Source organism: Haliaeetus albicilla, chromosome 4 (assembly GCF_947461875.1).
Source record: "Haliaeetus albicilla chromosome 4, bHalAlb1.1, whole genome shotgun sequence".
Taxonomy (NCBI): Eukaryota; Metazoa; Chordata; class Aves; order Accipitriformes; family Accipitridae; genus Haliaeetus; species Haliaeetus albicilla.
In genome coordinates, this window is record NC_091486.1 from 35,938,133 (window position 1) to 35,956,031 (window position 17,899).

Consider the following 17,899-nt stretch of genomic DNA (forward strand, 5'->3'; position numbering starts at 1 on the left):
TCCTGCTCCCGTGGGCGGTGCGGGCGGCCCGGCCCCGGCCCGGCCCAGGCCCGGCCCCGGCCCCTCCCCTCGCCAGCAGCCCTGCCCACGGGGCGGCCGGCGGGCTCTACCTGCGGCCGGCGGCCCGCGCTGCGCTCCTGCTCCTCGGCGGCTGCGGCCGGTGGCTCTTGGGCCGGCGGGTCTGCGGAAAGGTGGGGCCGCGCCCGGGAGGCGGAGGACGGGACGGCGGGCTGGGCCGCCGCTACCGCCTGCGCGCCGGTGCTTGCGAGCAGGCCCTGGGGCGCTCGGCGGCTGCTGGCGGGCCGGGCCGGGCCCTGAGGCGAGCGGCGGGGCCCGGCGGGCCGGGGCGGCGGGAGGGGGGTCGGCCGGGGAGTCCGCACGGTGCGTGGCCGGGAAGGGAGGCGGCTCTGCGGGGAGGCCCCGGCTCCTGTGAGGGGGGTGACCTGCGCGCCGGGTCTGCGGGCCCGGCGTCCCGCTGCTTTCGAGCGGCTGGGCTCCTGACGAGGAGAGAGGGAAGGCAGGGGTACAGCGAACTGGGAGGAGGTCCCCATCTGAGTAGTGGAGAAACGCGGGGGAAAAAATAGGAAGGGAGGGTAGATTATCTCAAGGTGTGTGTCTGGGGGCTGGCTCACCGGCGGTCCTGCATCCCGGGGAGGGAGGAAGAGCCTCGTTTCATCCGTCTCGGGTACCGTGTTCCCTGCACGTACACGTTTGGAAATACTTTGCAACAAGTATTGGTTAAAATCGGCATCGCTCCCGTTCAGTTTCAGCTTCTTCGCGCCTATTTTTATTCGACAGCCTACTGTTAATACCGCAAGATAGTTGGGTATTACAGTGCTCTACAGCACCAAGCAAGTATAAGAAACAAAATTCCTCCCGAAAGCGAGCTATTCTTGCTGGTTAAATGGTGCTTTTGTAGACTGATTCAGAAGGAAGTTAAAAAGTCTCCATCCCAGTCCCATAAATGAATATAAATAGTCTCACAGATCACGTGAGTATAAAGTACACAATGGGTTTTTTTAATTATCATTACAAATTTTAGTACAACAGGACGAGAGTGTCGCTTCCAGTAACTTCTGTCAATCTCCTGAAGAAATCAGTGTTATGAAATTGTTCTGTGTACCTCTGTCACTTAGAAAACTTTTGAACCTGTTGGCTAATTTCAGCCAGATTTGAAAGATTGAAATGTCTTTCTGAAAACTAACAGATGGGGAGAGGAGGAAAATCTGAAATCTGCACTCTGCTGCAAAAAAAACCAGGCATAAATTAGTCCCTGTTCATTCTTTCTAGCAGTAGGTGGCTGGGCAACTGGTATACACAGAATTCTTCGCTAGCTGTTACATGAACAAGAAACAAGAGGAAAATTGTGGAGAAAAACTGCAGATGTTGTTGTGGATGGAGAAAAGAATTTAGAGGACAACAGTTACAAAGCTTGGTTACTTACAGGTTTGCAACTTCAGCTTCTAACAGCACAGCTTACTATTTTTTTTAAATATCCCTTCTGTAGCAGGCCTGTGGGTTTTCTTTGTTTGGGCTTTTTTTAAACAAATAGTTCCTAACAGCCCCTTTGTACTGACTTCTCTATAAACCATACTTTGAAAATCTTGAGGTACACCTTGGCTTACTGTGTTCCTTCCAGACCTGCTTATTTAAAACAGCCTTTTCCCAAATTTGAAAATTGCATATGTTAAGTACTTCTCTGTAACAGTAGTCTCAGTCTTCAAACAGATCTGTTTTATAGGGGAAAAATGAACGTAGGAGTTGCCCACAGCGAGGTAAATCCAAACACGCGGGTGATGAACAGTCGTGGAATGTGGCTGACATATGCGCTCGGAGTCGGCATGCTGCACATTGTCTTGCTCAGCATTCCTTTCTTTAGTGTCCCTGTTGCCTGGACTTTAACAAATGTGATTCACAACCTGGTAAGTACCCTGTCTTGTAACAAAATTTTAAAACTTGTTCATACGTATTTATTTTCAGTGGCAGGAGAAGAGAAAGATAGCCAGGCTGTATGGATAATGAAATCCAACTAGCCAAAACACCACCTCTACTTGGCTTATCCACTATTAAATGAGTTGGCTGTTTTTGGGAGGAGGAGTGATACGTGATCACTTTGGGTTTAAGCACAAAAGACCTGAAATACTCCTTACGTAGTTTATGTGTTCTTTTAAAAGGCATTTAATTAAGCTAGAATCTTGCAAACATAAAATCGTCATGCCAACTGACTTTTACAGTGGTTTCTGTATTACGAGAGCTGTGCTGAATCCATAAAAATATATTACATTTTTAATTCTTGGATATTACCTACTAACGTTTCTACATAAATCTGTTAGTATCCCAAAATGTTTAATTTCAGCACTTTACCTGTTTCCGTGGACAGAAACATTTGTGTTCTTCTTGCTTTGATTTCTGGTCAAGCTAGATACATTTTAGCTTAGAATGACTTCAGCATACAACTTTGTCACTACACATGACATAAGAAAAATCTTACTTGAAAGCAGTGGGAAAAACTGGACTACCTTGACCCAAGCCCCGAAACCATTTGTTATTCAGTGGGTTGTGATTTGCATGATGACTTTTGTATGCAAAAGGATTTGGAAACTGAAGACCTTAAGAATCTTTCTGCCTCCTCTCCCCAGAATACTATAATTTTTGTTGTAACTGTTTAAAGTAATGCAAGTAAGTGTACTGGTCCTGCCAAGCTTAGAGAAAAGAGGGCCATAATCCAGCAATTTACATCATACTTGAGGTTTGCTAACTCAGCTTTCTAAGATTAACAGCAAATAGTCTTGAGAAGAAGATAGCTTCTTCCTTATTTAGGAAAATGATAGTTCACTTTAAAGACTGAGGTTGGATAATAGCCTCTTTAATCCTGTTAAAAAAAATAATCTTTTTAATTTGAGCTTTTTATTTTTGTAGATAGGTTTAAAACTAATAGTGGGATTGTAAGCATCATAAAAGCATTTTGTACGTTATCTTGGACAGCATCAGACATGCCTGACTTTGGAAGATGTTGGCAGAGACAAGTATTACTGAATATTTCCCAAATGCCTTACCAAATTCATTGCAAATAGCTATAATGACAACAGGGATGAGAGCATGCGCTGGCAAGTAGTTTACTAGTGAAACACTAGAAGATGAGCATAAACTGCAGTTTGGATATTTCAGCATTTAAATGGTACTTTTTTGGAAACAAATCCTTGAAAGGTTTGACAAACAAAAAAAAAATCTTGGATTTCCACTAATGGAAAACTACTTAGCTGACCTTGAAAGCATTTTTGGTGGTCCTTTCTGCAAACACCAGTGCGAAACAAAATATATAGTAAGCATTTGGATCTGTCCTAAAAGTGCCTTTTTGGTTAAGTTATTAAAACTGAGACGCTGCAAACAGCATGAATTGAAGAATTAATTAAGCGAATTAATTCTCTCAGGTTAATAGGCCTCCGGTCAGGGGGCTGTTCCAAAAAAAAGTAGAAGACGACGTGAAGTGACTTGCTCAAATTTCACCTCCTTTATAAGAATTTGGAAGAAATGTGATTTTTCTACATAAAGCTTTCTATAACTATTTCTGTATGTGCATAAGAACCTGAAAGAAAGAAAAGGAAGTCTTTGATATCTTCTGATAGAGACTCTTGATTGGGGTTGCTGTGCTCTCTTTGATAGAAAGCAAATGTGTGTTACAACTGGAGGAGGGCAGGCAGTCCTATCTGAAATCGATGGGCCTGAATTGATCTTTCAGAACAGGCCAGACATGGCATGCTCCCATCAAACAGAAACAATCACAAAGAAAGTCCAGTGTGGTGAAGGACAGCAGCAAAGAGATGGACAGATGGTGTTCAACAGATTGCTGATAGTCAGCCTCTAAGTATTTGAAGCTGCTGGGGGGCTGAGAAAGCTTTCAAAACTTCTTGTAATATTGCCAGTATTCACAGATAGATTTTTGCTTTGTGCAGACTCTACCTCCTAACTTAATTGACACTGTGTCAAGAAAGTGGTAATATAAATCAGCAGCCCTAAACTTGTTACAGTGCTTGTTAAAATTGTGTTGATTTCATGCAATTTTTGCCATCTAATGTGGAAGGCAGTGGATTGGATGTCACATAGACTTTGGCTTTAATTCTGACTGTGCCACTGACTGCACAACCTTGGGCAAAATCAAAATCTTGTCTCTTCCTTCGTCTTCGATAATTTGTCATTACAGGCTAGCAGCTCTTCTGGGTGAGGATTCATTTACTCTCTTTTTTTACAATGCATTGAACAATGTAACAGTTATTAAAAAATACAGCTAAAAGTGCCACTGTATTCACTTTTTATTTTCCCCAGGGAATGTATGTGTTTTTGCATGCAGTAAAGGGAACTCCTTTTGAAACACCTGATCAGGGGAAAGCTAGGCTACTAACACACTGGGAACAACTGGACTATGGAGTACAGTTTACATCTTCAAGAAAATTCTTCACAATCTCTCCTATAATTCTGTGAGTTCAAAACTGTATTATGGATTAATTGAATCACAAAACCATGACTTCAAAAGCTGCAACAAAATGAGTTGCAATTTACATTCTAAAAGCATTTTCTTTCTTTTTTTTGCTTGTTTGTTTCTACATCACAGAGGTAGGGAGTACATATTTACAGGTCATATAATCAACAATCTTTCTTCCTGCAGCTTTTGACACTGCAGTTCACATACTGAAGTCGAAGTTTGTAAACAGTTATTAATGGGGCAGGTTTTAAAGATTAGAAACGTTGTGAGGAAAACTTACTATTAACTCTTGAAGTTCTTTAAGAGATTGTGAAGTCATAAATACTGAAAATCGAAACTATTTGCCTTTAGCACATGATAGCATTTATTAACCATTTTGCAACTTGTGAGTTAGGAGGAGTGTGGCAGTCGTCACTGAGTGGGGTCCAGGATTTTGCATGTTGGTTTTACTTTGTATGGATTGTCTTCTGTTTACACTAGTTATGTAAATAGGTTAGAAATTCTGCACTGCCTGTCTCTGTTGACCAAAGTATGGTTGTGTAACTAAAGGAAATCGGATACGTATTTAATATCCAACTCTAAAAAGGCTTTCTGTTTTTCCCTAAAGGACATTGTCCACTTGCATGGCAGGGGGCAAAGGGAAGATCTGGCATCGGGTTTAGAACATTGGTTCACAAAGGATAGAAACTGAAAATATATATATATAACTCCTCCAAAAAAATCCTCTTCAAAGATTGCTTCCCGCTTTCCAGTGGGAATTTTGTATTCATAACACTTGTGTGTGGTTCTCTTAATGCACTAGTAATGCATAAGTAGCTGAGCACATGTCTCCGTTTTGCTGGGGAAAAAACAAACAATCTGATAGCCTCATTTCTGTGCCTAGTTTTTGCAAGGAACGAGATGAAATTATTGGCTCAAAGCGTAAAGAAGTTGGTAGTGAATTGGATTTTCTGAGGCACATTTCCTTATTGTTGCAGTTGAACAGGTTGTGGACTAGCTTAAAAGAAAAATGTGCTGGAAACATCTGCCAGATGGGAAGCATTTTAAAATCACACCAATCACAGATGTGTTCAGCATAAATTATTTTTCCACTGAAAAACGTCAAATGCTTTGTCACTGAGCTTGCTAGCGTAGCAGAACTGTGAGTGTTTTGGTAACAGATCTTACACTATTTAAAACCTCTATCATAAATCGGGCCTGTAGCTGCAGAAGTCAGAGAACTTGAAGGGCGGGGAGAATGTTGGAGGCAAATACTAGCTGAGAGTTGCTTTTTAGCACCTTGAGAAGTATGGGAAGAAAAGACTTAGTCCATAATTTTGCTGCAGATATTCTTGAACCTCACGTGAGATATTTAATACAGGAATAGATCGGTTGTTACCCAGTAAAATATTACTGATTACTAAAGAACTTCTTTCAATTATGCTTTGTTTGTTTATTTTTTAGACCAGGGTGTCATCAGCTAAGCTTGCTCCCTTTTCTCCTGCAGGTACTTCCTGGCGAGTTTCTACACAAAGTATGATCCAACACACTTTATCCTCAACACCACCTCTCTCCTGACCGTGCTTATCCCCAAGCTGCCACAGTTGCATGGCGTTCGAATCTTTGGCATCAATAAATATTAAGCAGAAGGTTTGATGCTGACCACCCCGACATGGCTACTGCTGCTCCCCAGGTGAAGGAAATGAGTAGTCCACTGTGCCATGTATCTAATCGTATTCAATGAGGGATGCTTTTACATCTGAGATACAGTTCCTACTTCCTGCAGCAGCATCTGGGATGAAAGTTGAATTTATAAGATGTCTTCAAATACTTAAATGTGAATTGGAAACCTCTATAAGAAAGATTTCCATGAAGAACTGGGCAGGCCCAGCTCTAAAGCATAATCCCCGCTAAGACTGTATATATGCCTGGCTGATGCAAGTGACTTGTAAAGAAGGTGCGAGTAACAGCTGAAACGGGGAGCAGTGTTTCTCAAATACCCAGCCAACCATAATGCAAATGGTAACTTTACATATAAATCCAGGGTCCTTGATGCTAAGGTCTGGTGAGGCCGCATTCTTAGGTTAAGTGAAAATAGCGAGTTTCTGCTGTGTGGATTGTAGGTGGTTGTGCTTGTTATTGCATTGTAAAAGTTCGTCTCACAGTAAATACTGTGACAGCTGGCATAAACTGATGGTGTAATTCATGCCTTATCTGTTCTTGTGATTTTTTTTTTTTTTTTTTTTGTCACAAAGACCGAAGAAAGTCCTTAACTGTCAGCTCAGGGGATTTCTACATCAACTTGATAGCTCAGTTTATGTATGCTTTTACAAGTTGCCACTGTTGTGTTTATTTCATTTTGCTCACCAGGATACTGACTTTTCTATGTGTAAAAGGGACATCCTGAAAAATTGAAATGTCTCTTAAGGTGTGGATTTTTTACTGTTTTCTCTGATATTTGGCTGATGGGTTATTTTTCAGTAGTTGAGAGGCCTCTGATGGTGGGGGAAAGGGTTGCTGCTGTTGTAGGAGAAACAGCTCCATTATAGAGCAAGTGTGAGAACACAGAAGAGAAGGTCTGTATAGGTCGTAATTTAGGATAGAAGCCGAGCTAGAAGTAGGTGAATAGGCAAATCACATGGACTAACTGTATGCTTTTGCAGAAAAAGGTGTGGATAATTTGCATGTCTTAGAAATGTGGAGGAATGCTGTGTTTTAGGTGTACCATGTAGTACGGAGCGATCTTGTAGATTACCAGGTCTGGATCTAGAGTGAAGGAGGTACATCTAGCGCTCTGAGCACTTATTTCTCTGTCTTGGAAAAAGGATTAATTTTGAAGTCTGCCAGCCAAAACCAGCTCAGATTTAACAGAAGACTCCGTTTAAGACTTGATTTACACTTTGGTTGCAGCGACAGCCGGTGAGCTGGAAAAAAAAATAAAAAGGCAAAGCAAAAAAAAAAAAAAAGCCCACAGTGGCATACTTCTTTTCTTCCTAAGAGAATTTTCTGGCTGTTTGCTTTCTTGATAAGGATGTTGAAAAGAAAAAGAGAAAAGTAATGAGTTACGATTTCTTTTTTTAGCACTGGGAAATAATTCTTTATTTGTGCAGAACGTGGTTAACTGGCTGATTTTCACATAACGACGGCCACGCGGCTGCGCTAGCCCTTTGAAAATCCCGGTCCCGCGTACAGGGGACCAGGACTTCCAGGCACGGACGGAATGTCGCGACACCGGGGGGTGGGGGGGTGAGGCGCCTCGGGCAGCGCCGGGACCGCGGCGGACGGGGCAGGGCTGCCTTGGGGCGGCTGGGCGAAGCTCTTGACCTGCGGAATCGGACTCACTCGCCCTGGGACGGCTGACCTCTGCTCGCCGCCCTTCCAGGGAGGCGGGGGCGCAGGGCCGCCCCTACCGCCGGGCCGCTCGCTCCGCCCCGCCCCGCGCCTGCGCCGACCGGGGGGAGCCACGCCCCGTGACCCGCCGGTGGGCGGGAGAGCTCCGCTGCCTGAGCCGGGCCGGCACCGGGCCGCCGCCGCGGGGTAGGAAGACGGGCGGCCGGGCGGGCCCCAGGCCCAGCGCCGGCTGGCAGCGTCCGCCGGCAAAAGGGGAGGGCGGGGGCCGTGAGGGGGCGATAAATGGCGGCCGGAGGGTAGGGCGCGAGTGCCCGGCGGGGCGGCCCGGGGAGGTGGGCGCCGCCGGCCCGCCGCAGCGCGGGGCCGGGCCCGTCGAGGAGGGAGGCGAGCCTCTGGCCGTGCAACGGCAAAGAGGCCGCGGCCGGGCAAAGCCCCGAAGAGCGGGGCGTCGGGCCGTGCGCGGCGGGCGGCGAGGGGCTAACCCACGCCGCGGTTCCGCTGCGGGCGAGGGTCTGCTTTGGGGTTTGTGTCGCGCCCTCGGGACTGCGGGAAGCGCCGGCCGCACGCAGCGAGCAGCGGCGTGGGTGAAGAGCGCTCTCGAAGCACCGCCAAGGTGAAGCAAAGACGTTCGCTCCCGACTCTTAAATGGCCTTTTTTTTCCTCGGGGCCTTACATTTGTCAGCTGTGGTCATTCATAACTTTAAAGGTAATGCCGCCTCCTCAGAAAACCGGACTAGAGCGTGTGTTTGAAAACCCTCCTGTAATAATAAACTGCACAGTTCTTTTCCAGAGATAACCACCAGGTAGATTTTTAACGATGAACAGCGTTGCCAAAAGCCTTTTGAAATCCGTTAAACACGGCCGAGCAGCGTGGCTGAGAAGCAGCTCTGCTCGCTCTGGAAAACAGCATCTTCGGAAACTAGTTCTGGGAATAGAGACGAGCTGTGACGACACCGGCGCTGCCGTGGTGGACGATGCCGGCAATGTTCTGGGAGAAGCGCTGCACTGTCAGAAGGAAGTCCATTTACAGTAAGAATGTACTTCTCCTGGGGCTTTCACCTTAATAATGATTTTATTGTTATTCTTACTTGTACTACCGTCCGTATAAAAGCCTTCTCCAGAAAACTCGGTAAGAAGTGGGTAGGCGTAAAGACCTATCCCTTGGGCCACGACACGTTCTGCTTGAGATATTCCTAAGGGTGGAGGAAGAAATGCTGTGCATTTAACAAGTTTCCTCCAGTTAATTTCTTTCAAAAAGAGACAGATTACTGACCAAGCTTGAATTAAAAGATGAAATCATTAGTACTGATAAAACCACCAAATGTCTCAATTTTATTTTAATCAAATATAGGCATTGGTGGCTAAGTATGTGAACTGACAAGTGGGGGCTTGTGGATATTAAGTTACAGATGTCGTTTTGGAACAGCGTTGAGGTACATTTAAGAGGTACATGTACCAAAAAAGGGCAAGTTACATCCTTTTCTGACCTCCCAGTGACAACTAAGCTCTCTTCAGGGCATAGATGCCCTTTATGCTAAGCAAGGCATTTGAGAATGTACTAAGGAAACAGGCAGGACACAGCAAAGTTAAGAGGTGTTTGAAATCTGTTTTTATGCCATTCTATCTGTTATGAAATACAAATGTATTGTAATTCTTTGTTTTTGCTAGAGCAGGTGGAATAATTCCTGTGGTGGCACAGCAACTTCACAGAGAAAACATCGAGCAAGTAGTAAAAGAAGCGCTTAGTGTCGGTGGAGTTTCTGTACATGAACTTGCAGCTATTGCAACTACAATAAAACCAGGACTTGCACTAAGCCTGGAAGTGGGACTGCAGTACAGCTTGAACTTGGTGAACAAGTACCAGAAGCCGTTCATACCCATTCATCACATGGAGGCTCACGCACTGACCGTCAGACTAACACATCACGTGGAATTTCCCTTCTTAGTTCTTTTACTCTCTGGAGGCCACTGCATCTTGGCAGTAGCACGGGGAGTTTCAGATTTCCTTCTGCTTGGACAGTCCATAGATATAGCACCAGGTGACATGCTGGATAAGGTAATACTTCCTTACATCAGTGAATCTAGTTTTGTTTTTCTTTTTATTGCAGTTATACTACATAATGGTGGTAGTATCATCAGCCCGAGGACAGTAATACAGTGCAATGTGAGCTTTATTTAACTTTTTTTTTTCTATTTTGAAATACCGTAGATGCAAGACACAAGAGGCTGTTAAAAATCTATGTATAGCATCAGCTGTAACGTATGTAAATTAATTATATTTTTAGCAAACAGACAACATAACCAAAACTGACGTTGGAAGTTTCATTGACACCTGTTACACAAACGAGCTGTATGAATTAGAGAAGATTGATAGTGGTATTTGAAAGGATACTGTCAGGTTTAAAACAATACATGTTAAAACATTTCTTACCAGGTTTTTTGTGGTAAGAAAAGTCTGGTTTGGCTTTCAGAATCTAAGTTTTCTGGGCCACCGAGTACAATCTGTAAAATTGGTCACTTACTGTTTTGTTCTGAAACACAAGCAGAGTTTTTAAACAGTATTTGTGTGTATTAATTATAAAAGTGGGGGAGTGAGTGGAGTCAGAAAGGGGATTGTCAAAAGTTGAAATCAACGTTGTTCCTGTTTATCGCGCAATACAGTATGGCAGTCTGTGTGTGTGTGTTTCCTATAGCAAAAAAAATTGGGTAATTAATGTTTGCTGCTAAATTTGTTGATCCTTGTTTGCCCAAATTGTTCTAGAATTGCATTTCTAATTACTTCAGAAAAAAAAAAAAATCCAACTGATGTATATCTTGTCCTTATTGTGCCCTGTTCATAATTTCATGTTGGATTGGATTTTGTGGTGTCCAGTTTTACTCCATGGACTACAATACAGTGATGCAGTTACAGGAGGTATTAATTTAGCTCTCTATTCCAAGCCTTGTTTATTTTCTCTTTAGGTAGCAAGAAGACTCTCTTTAAGAAAGCACCCAGAGTGCTACAGCATGGCTGGGGGGAAGGCGATAGAGCACTTGGCTCAAACTGGAGACTGGCAACAATACACATTCAGGCTTCCCATGCAACAGTATCGTAACTGTGATTTTTCTTTTTCTGGACTTCAGAACCTCGCCAATAAAGCCATTATACAAAAAGAAAAAGAAGAAGGTATTTTTAAGCAAAGTCAGATACAAACCATGTTTTTGATGACCTATACTCAGGAAAACACATTTGATCATACATTTTCATAGGTATTCAAGAAGGCGAGATCCTATCCTGTGTTAAGGATATTGCTGCTGCTGTACAGCATGCAGTGGCTTTTCATATTATCCAGCGGACATATCGAGCCATGCTGTTCTGCATAAAAAATAGCATATTATCATCAAAAAATGCAACTTTGGTGCGTATACTTTTTTTTTTTTTCCTTTTTGTACTTGACTGTGTAACATCATTTGAAGATGCAGATGCCTTGTTGTACTTTTTCCCTTAACAGGTGAGGAAGATGTCAGTATCTATTACATTGTTAAAATACCAGGGTTAAAGTAATAGTCATGTAAATATTTACAATAAAGTCTTTCATAGTTTGGTTTTAAGCTAGAAGAGATTTTCTTCCTGTCTAATCTGACCTTCCATAACAAGTCAGGCCATATAATTTGACCTAGTGCTCCCCAATACTTGACAGCTGTTGTAATTATAACATGCTTTTATTCAGGCATCTCTTTTAGCATAATAAGTTCGCTTATCATATTCTTTTCTGGTATGTTTTCATCTTAAAAGTATGTTTTAATCTTAAAATGCTTTATTGTGGTCTTCAGAACTTCATCTGATAACCTTTTTTTAAATAAAACGTTAGTTGAGTGTGACTTGTCAGTACTTTTGAGTTAATGCCTTTTTTCTTTTTGAAACTGCTGTCAGGTTGTATCAGGAGGAGTTGCAAGTAATCAGTATATCCGAAAAGGTCTACAGACTTTGGCAGATGCAAATGACTTCGCTTTTCTGTGTCCTCCACCAAGACTGTGCACTGATAATGGTGTCATGATTGCATGGTAAGAGTTGTCTCTTTGTATGTGTTTCTATAATGTTCTTTAAAAGCTGACACTGGAGTCAAGAACTTCTGTTTATGGTGACTGAACCACATACACATATTCAGATAGTTATGACATACATTTTATATAATTGCTTTCTTCCTTAGGAACGGCGTTGAAAGGTTACGTGCAGGACTTGGTGTTCTACATAGTACTGATGGCATCCGCTATGAACCAAAGTAAGTGACTTGATTCATTCACAGCCTATTCCTTCACTTATTCACTACGGTCAATGGAAGTGGAAGGACGTGTAGACTAAAAAGCGTAGCAGAAGCTGATGAGGAGTGTCTTTGCAGTGCACATAAGCTTTAAAAGTTACCAGCACTTCCTTTTCAATGTAGTTCTGAAATATAAATGATTGTGTCTGACACTTATGGTGTTTTTGGCTCAGAAACTTAAATTACTGTACATCATAACAGTTCTATTTATTTTCCTATTACCATTGTGGTATGGGAAAACTGGAGCAAGTTAAGCTGTAATACACTCCCTTTAGCTTCTCAGTCACTGTAGACATAGGTCAAAACGCTCCCAAGTCAAACTGTGGGTTCATAATGAGCAATCACTCTAAAAAAAGAATTTGACATATATACTGGGTTTTTTTACTGATAATACTGATTTTTATTTTTTTTTAATGACTTCTTAGGTAAGGCTTGTTCTACAGATTTAAGTAGATCCTAGGCTTAAGGCCAAACAAAATTCTAGTATTTCAAAAGTACCAGCTGGTCTTAAACGTGAATTTTTTTTTTCATGTTTTTCCCCTTTCCATTTCCAGGAAAACAGACTTGGAAAGTCTCAGGACAAAAAAAAAAAAAAAAAAAAAAAAAAAAAAAAATTCACATGAAAAACTATAAAGTACTCTTCTGTAAAAATATCTTGCTTTATATAATCTTAGTGAATAAATTACTAAATTTTATTTGCTGTAGACTATACATTCTTTAAGATTATCACAGAAGGAGATATCTGTGAATCTCTATTGTGTCCTGCATTCATCAGTGAGATGTAAAATGAATTATTAACTAAAATCGGAATCTACATAAAATCACATCCCCAAAAGCTGGCTTTAAAATCAGAGCTGTGTTTCCTGAGTTTGGAATGGCTACAAATGCAAACATTTCCTCATTGTAAAGGTGTTTCTAGGTACAGCTTCAGATGGACCATTTTAATGGTCACACGTTCTAACAGTGCGAGGAATCTGTAAAAATACTGTGACTCCCATGCTCATTGTAAAAAAGGTCTGTGAATTTGCACGTGTGTGTGATACAGCAATAATGTTATTTATTTTTAACAAATACATCATTTTATTATTTTCTAGAGCTCCCCTTGGAATTGATATTTCAAAAAGAGTTGAAGAAGATTCCATCAAGGTCCCAAAACTTAAAAAAGATATGATGGTTAGTATCTTAAAAAGTAACTTAGTAAAGTAAATGCAACTATAAATTGTTCAATAAAAACTTTCAATGCTGTTGCATTTACTGACAGTACTTAGTTTACAAGTGTTGAAAATCACCTCAGAGAAATAAATGCTGTGTCGTACCACCAAAATTATTCCAGTTACTGTTCCACAACTGTCTTGAGTTCTAGGTATTAGAACAATAAAAAAAAATTAAAAGTGTACTTTCTAATAAATATAAACTTATGCAAATGAAAATATATCCATTATTTAGCCTTTATAACTTATTATAAATATAGAAACCTGATTATATATGCCATATTATAATTTAACAATATAATTCATATAAGGTTTAGAATTTACACTACACGTTAAAAAAAATTCATACCTTCCATGCTTGAAAAGTTACAGAAAGTAAACACAAGAGCGCACAGATTTTCAAGATCTCAACGTGTTAGCTGTGCCAGTACAACTGAATTTCAACAGTACCTAGTTTTCTGCTACTTGTGTGAGAAGCCTACTCTTACTTATACAAAATTAAAATTTTGGGGTATAGGGCTAGTGCCTTTTAATTTTCTGCTTTTTTTTTTTTAATAAGCAGGTCAATAAAGCTAATCACAGTGTAAGTAAGTGAGCTATTAAGATGCAAATTCTGAGTTTTGATGTGAATAATGGGTTATTTGACCTTGCCTTTTGATAATTAGACATTATTATTCATTGCAGTGGTATTTACTGGAATAAACACTTCAAGTATTAAGTACCTCTTCGATAGCAGTTTTCTAGTTCATAATGTGTATGTTTAAAATTGCCTCCATTTAAATACAAACAAGTAATTGGGATTTGTGGGACAGTTATAAGCAGACGAGTAAGTTGCCTGCTTTTTAAATTTTTTTCAACTCAAGGGCAAGATGTAACAAATTAGCAAGGTACGTGCATTATTTTTTCTCCCAGTAAATTTTTGTAAGAACTTTTAAGATCCCTCATTGAACAGAAAGCATTGGAACAGTACATAGTATTTACATTTTATTACATAGTATTTCTGGAGTCTCATTTTCATGGGATTTCAACTACAAGTAATCTATCTTCTAGTAAAGTAATTTATATCATTAAGTAGTTTTATCTTCTTGGTAAAGTAATACATCATTTAATAAATTTAACTATCACATTTCATATGCCCTATCCAGCAGTATGTTTATACATCTGTCTGATTCCAACATAGGTGAAAGACTGGAATTTGTGAATATAACAGTGAGCAAAACCTTTTTTCCCTCCATATCATAACTGATCTGTCTGTTATCCCAGTTTTTAGTGCTGGTCCTACCATACTTGGGACCAACAAGCCAGTCAGTCTTGCTGCTCAGAAGTCTCTCCCTGCTTCCAAACTTTCTGAACACAGAGGAGGAAGAAATCCCTATATAGCTGTGTTCTGAGACGATAGAGTAAATGCTGATAAAATCCAATACATATATCCCCTCAGGGTCACAGCCTTATGAACTGGAGGTAGAGTGGTTCCAGTATATCCCAGGCCTCCCAAAACTACTGTTGTTTGGACCAGAGAGCTTGATTCTAACACCACAGAAACTTTCTTGTGTGATACTACACACAAGTTAATGGGTCACTATTATGTTTATCTCAATTAAGTGGGAGTTTATAGAGAAAAAACGATTTTTTTTTTTAAATTGAAAAAAATACTTAAAAGCTCTTCCAAAACAAGTAAATGGGAACAATGCCCCAAGTCATTCTATTAAAGACTTTTTGAAATATTTAAATGGAGATGTCTTGTAACAAGGGATTAGAAATGCTATCATGACAATTTCCTGGCCGATCTCAGTAAATGAAATAAAACAGATTACACCATTGGTTCAAAATCTGTGCTCAATGAGTAGTTACTAATGGCCTTTTGATGAACTGTGATTATGGAGCACACAAGGTCTTGAAAGGTTTGCTTCAATGTCTCATTCTGTACATTTATTTTAAACTGTGGTTGAAAATTGAAAGCACAAAAGGAAGTGGTGAAATTGCGGCTTATACTGTTTTGAAAGGAACTGCTAACACTTATGAATGCCTACTTCGAAATACAAGGATCTTTGGTTTTAAAAAAAAAATAAAATTCAGTAGACTAGACTAGTACACTTAAACAAATACAATACACCAACTAGGAATAATGAGATAGATTTGTAGGACTGTAATGGAATCAAATCTAATATGAATCAACAATACAGTGCTAAGAGAGTCTTTATTTATACTTGGTCTTTATTATAGGAATAACACATAAGAGAAAAATACAGGGCTGGGTTTTTCTGCTGCAGTCACAGGCTAACTAAAACAATGAAGGTGATAATACGGAAGAACTCTCAGTTTATTAAAATGTGTCATAAAACCAGTGTTCAGTTGCTCTTCATTGCAGGAAGGATTAAAGTATTTAGCTTAATTTGCAGAAAATGCTTAAAAAACTATTAGGAAAAGCTTTCTATTTTAAAGGAAGGGAAGTAATGGAGTATGTTACCTATTGAAACAGGTTCCTCAATCACTGCATGTTACGTATTAAAATAACATCAACACCTAACTGCTTACATCAGTAAAATGACCAATAGAATTGCAGCTTCAGAAGCCTTACCAATGATCGGCAAACGTGGAAGCTGAAGTACAATTTTGATTTCATGTTTAATAGTGCTTTGCCTCTTTATACAGATCATTTGCACGCATCACAGCAAATTAAACCAATGTCTACTGAGAAGCATCCCTCAGGGAATAGTTTAAAACTTCTCAGGTGAATCTGTTTTGATCATTCTTCAGACTGCTATTGTGCCATCCAGAAATGCCACCTAAAGGCTATGCTGCTTTTAGGGCAATGCTGTCCTTACAATTAAGGTATCTTGTGCCAGCTTGTACAGTTCAGTATTAGCAACAAATATTCTTACAGCATAGTCACTTGAGAATTAAGTACTGAACTCTGTATTGGCCTGGTCTATAAGAACTACGTAGATAATCAAGCAACAATGTAAATCTAGACAAACTTGTTAACTCCTGGAGCAAGCATGTTCTTTCCTTATCTCTGATGCTAATTTTAACCAAGTACAATATTCTTTTATAGTTTATTAGCTGTAAAGACATACAGATGCATCCATTCCAAGACAGACAGCAAACTAGAATCATGATCTCTAATGAAATATTCTTTACTGACAGAGTACCAACATGAAAATCAGTTCCCCCATGGACATAAAAATACTCATTCTGTGCATCTTGAAAATGCTGACGTTTGAAATTTGGTCCAAAAAACCCACACAGAGGTAGTTCTCTTTCAGTTTTAACTCCACAAGATAAAAAAAAAAAAAAAAGTGGTTTTTTTTTTTCTTTAGAAGTAGCAACACAACAATAGCTTAAAACACTAAAGTTATTTTAGTACTTATTATATAAAAGATATAAATATATTATCATTTAAACATAAAAAATCTACAAAATATATCTGGATGATATAAAAATATCAATGTCAAATTTGAATTTTAAAAATCAGTAAATTTACAGTTTTCTTACTCGAATATGGCTGAAGATGTTTACTAAATTTGGGATTTCCATCTTCTTTTTAAACCCCAGTAAAAATGGAATCAGAGGTCATTATCTTGAGGTACTCTATATTCCTGCAGATAGCTATGATTTTTTCCAATTGTTTCTTCAGAAGCTTTTGCTGAAGAGCTAACCTCTGCTGCAGTCTGGTATGTTATTGTATCTTAATAGGTCTCTGTTGATCTTATCACATTGGTGAACCTATTCACTGCATCAAACCTAAATATATTTTCATGTAGCTCAACTTGTGTAGTGCCAAGTGTCAATTTAAATAGCATATTGCATAAAGATTTTTTTTTTCCACCTGTATTGTTTGGGTTGTAAGTTGGATCTTCATTCGTATTTTCATCATACGTTCCCTATAATCATGTTTAGTGGAAATATCAATTAGACCTGCAAAATAGGAATGAGTACAAAAATCTACAAGATCAAATGAAACGCTTCAGAACACTATCGTTGCCTGCCATAAAAATAGGTTTGTACCATCTAAATGTAAACATTATTAATTTTTAAAAATGTATTTGTCAGATGCACTTCACTGTTGCATCTCTAACCTGGAAGTACTTCTATTAATATGTTGGGAATTATTAGTTCTATGTAAGTTAGAAAGTCAAAAGATTCTTTAGTCTCTAACACCACCTTATTTATTATATAGCAAGGCAACTAATTTTAAATCTTAATTACATAGATATGACAAATAGTATAAATAAAACTATTTAAAATGTTGAGGGGGGAAGCATCTATCTTTAGAGATGTATTTTGAAGAATTCATAAGCCTGGAGCTCTTGTTATTCTTAGAGAGAGCTTCCAAGAACTGAAAACTTCTGAAAACCTGACCAATCACTTAATTATCACAGTGGAAGCTGAGCTCTTTTGGAAATGTGTTAATTTACAGTAATTCATATCAGCTTATAAATTTGCATGACAGCCAATGATCTATAGTTTTTCAAGTAATGATCCCAGCTTTTAGGAATGCCACGTATCAACTACATGCAATATTAGGTATTTTTTTAATAGGAATGTTTTTGTACTTACCTCCTGAACAATACTCA

At 39.8% G+C, this 17,899-nt stretch overlaps 2 protein-coding genes across 6 annotated transcripts; both read left to right on the forward strand.

Moving 5' to 3' along the window:
- Positions 1-52: 52 nt before the first annotated feature.
- Positions 53-6,886, forward strand: ORMDL1 (ORMDL sphingolipid biosynthesis regulator 1). Of its 4 annotated transcripts, none has more exons than XM_069781912.1 (5): positions 53-191; positions 1,294-1,446; positions 1,729-1,922; positions 4,324-4,475; positions 5,967-6,886. In XM_069781912.1, exons 3-5 carry the CDS (start codon positions 1,749-1,751, stop codon positions 6,100-6,102), a joined length of 462 nt encoding a protein of 153 aa, XP_069638013.1. In that variant the 5' UTR covers positions 53-191; positions 1,294-1,446; positions 1,729-1,748; the 3' UTR covers positions 6,103-6,886. The 4 variants fall into 4 exon arrangements, with proteins under 4 accessions (XP_069638013.1, XP_069638015.1, XP_069638014.1 ...); XM_069781914.1 differs by having other exon boundaries at positions 1,742-1,922; XM_069781913.1 differs by having other exon boundaries at positions 58-191; positions 1,291-1,446.
- A 1,298-nt stretch (positions 6,887-8,184) lies between these two features.
- On the forward strand, positions 8,185-13,541 carry OSGEPL1 (O-sialoglycoprotein endopeptidase like 1). 2 transcript variants are annotated; one of them, XM_009925305.2, is made up of 7 exons: positions 8,185-8,839; positions 9,479-9,866; positions 10,772-10,976; positions 11,060-11,208; positions 11,724-11,854; positions 12,001-12,072; positions 13,206-13,541. In XM_009925305.2, the coding sequence occupies exons 1-7, from the start codon at positions 8,628-8,630 to the stop codon at positions 13,315-13,317; spliced, it is 1,269 nt and encodes a 422-aa protein (XP_009923607.1). In that variant the 5' UTR covers positions 8,185-8,627; the 3' UTR covers positions 13,318-13,541. The 2 variants fall into 2 exon arrangements, with proteins under 2 accessions (XP_009923607.1, XP_069638012.1); XM_069781911.1 differs by having other exon boundaries at positions 8,187-8,839; positions 9,484-9,866.
- The last annotated feature ends 4,358 nt before the right edge of the window (positions 13,542-17,899 follow it).

Excerpts from the sequence above, each read along its gene's own strand:
- ORMDL1 (XM_069781912.1), top strand. The coding sequence starts at position 1,749 with ATGAACGTAGGAGTTGCCCACAGCGAGGTAAATCCAAACACGCGGGTG. Across the intron at positions 1,923-4,323 it reads CAAATGTGATTCACAACCTG|GGAATGTATGTGTTTTTGCA; the intron begins GTAAGTACCCTG and ends TATTTTCCCCAG. Across the intron at positions 4,476-5,966 it reads ACAATCTCTCCTATAATTCT|GTACTTCCTGGCGAGTTTCT; the intron begins GTGAGTTCAAAA and ends TTTCTCCTGCAG.
- OSGEPL1 (XM_009925305.2), top strand. The coding sequence starts at position 8,628 with ATGAACAGCGTTGCCAAAAGCCTTTTGAAATCCGTTAAACACGGCCGA. Across the intron at positions 11,855-12,000 it reads AATGGTGTCATGATTGCATG|GAACGGCGTTGAAAGGTTAC; the intron begins GTAAGAGTTGTC and ends TTTCTTCCTTAG. Across the intron at positions 12,073-13,205 it reads GGCATCCGCTATGAACCAAA|AGCTCCCCTTGGAATTGATA; the intron begins GTAAGTGACTTG and ends ATTATTTTCTAG.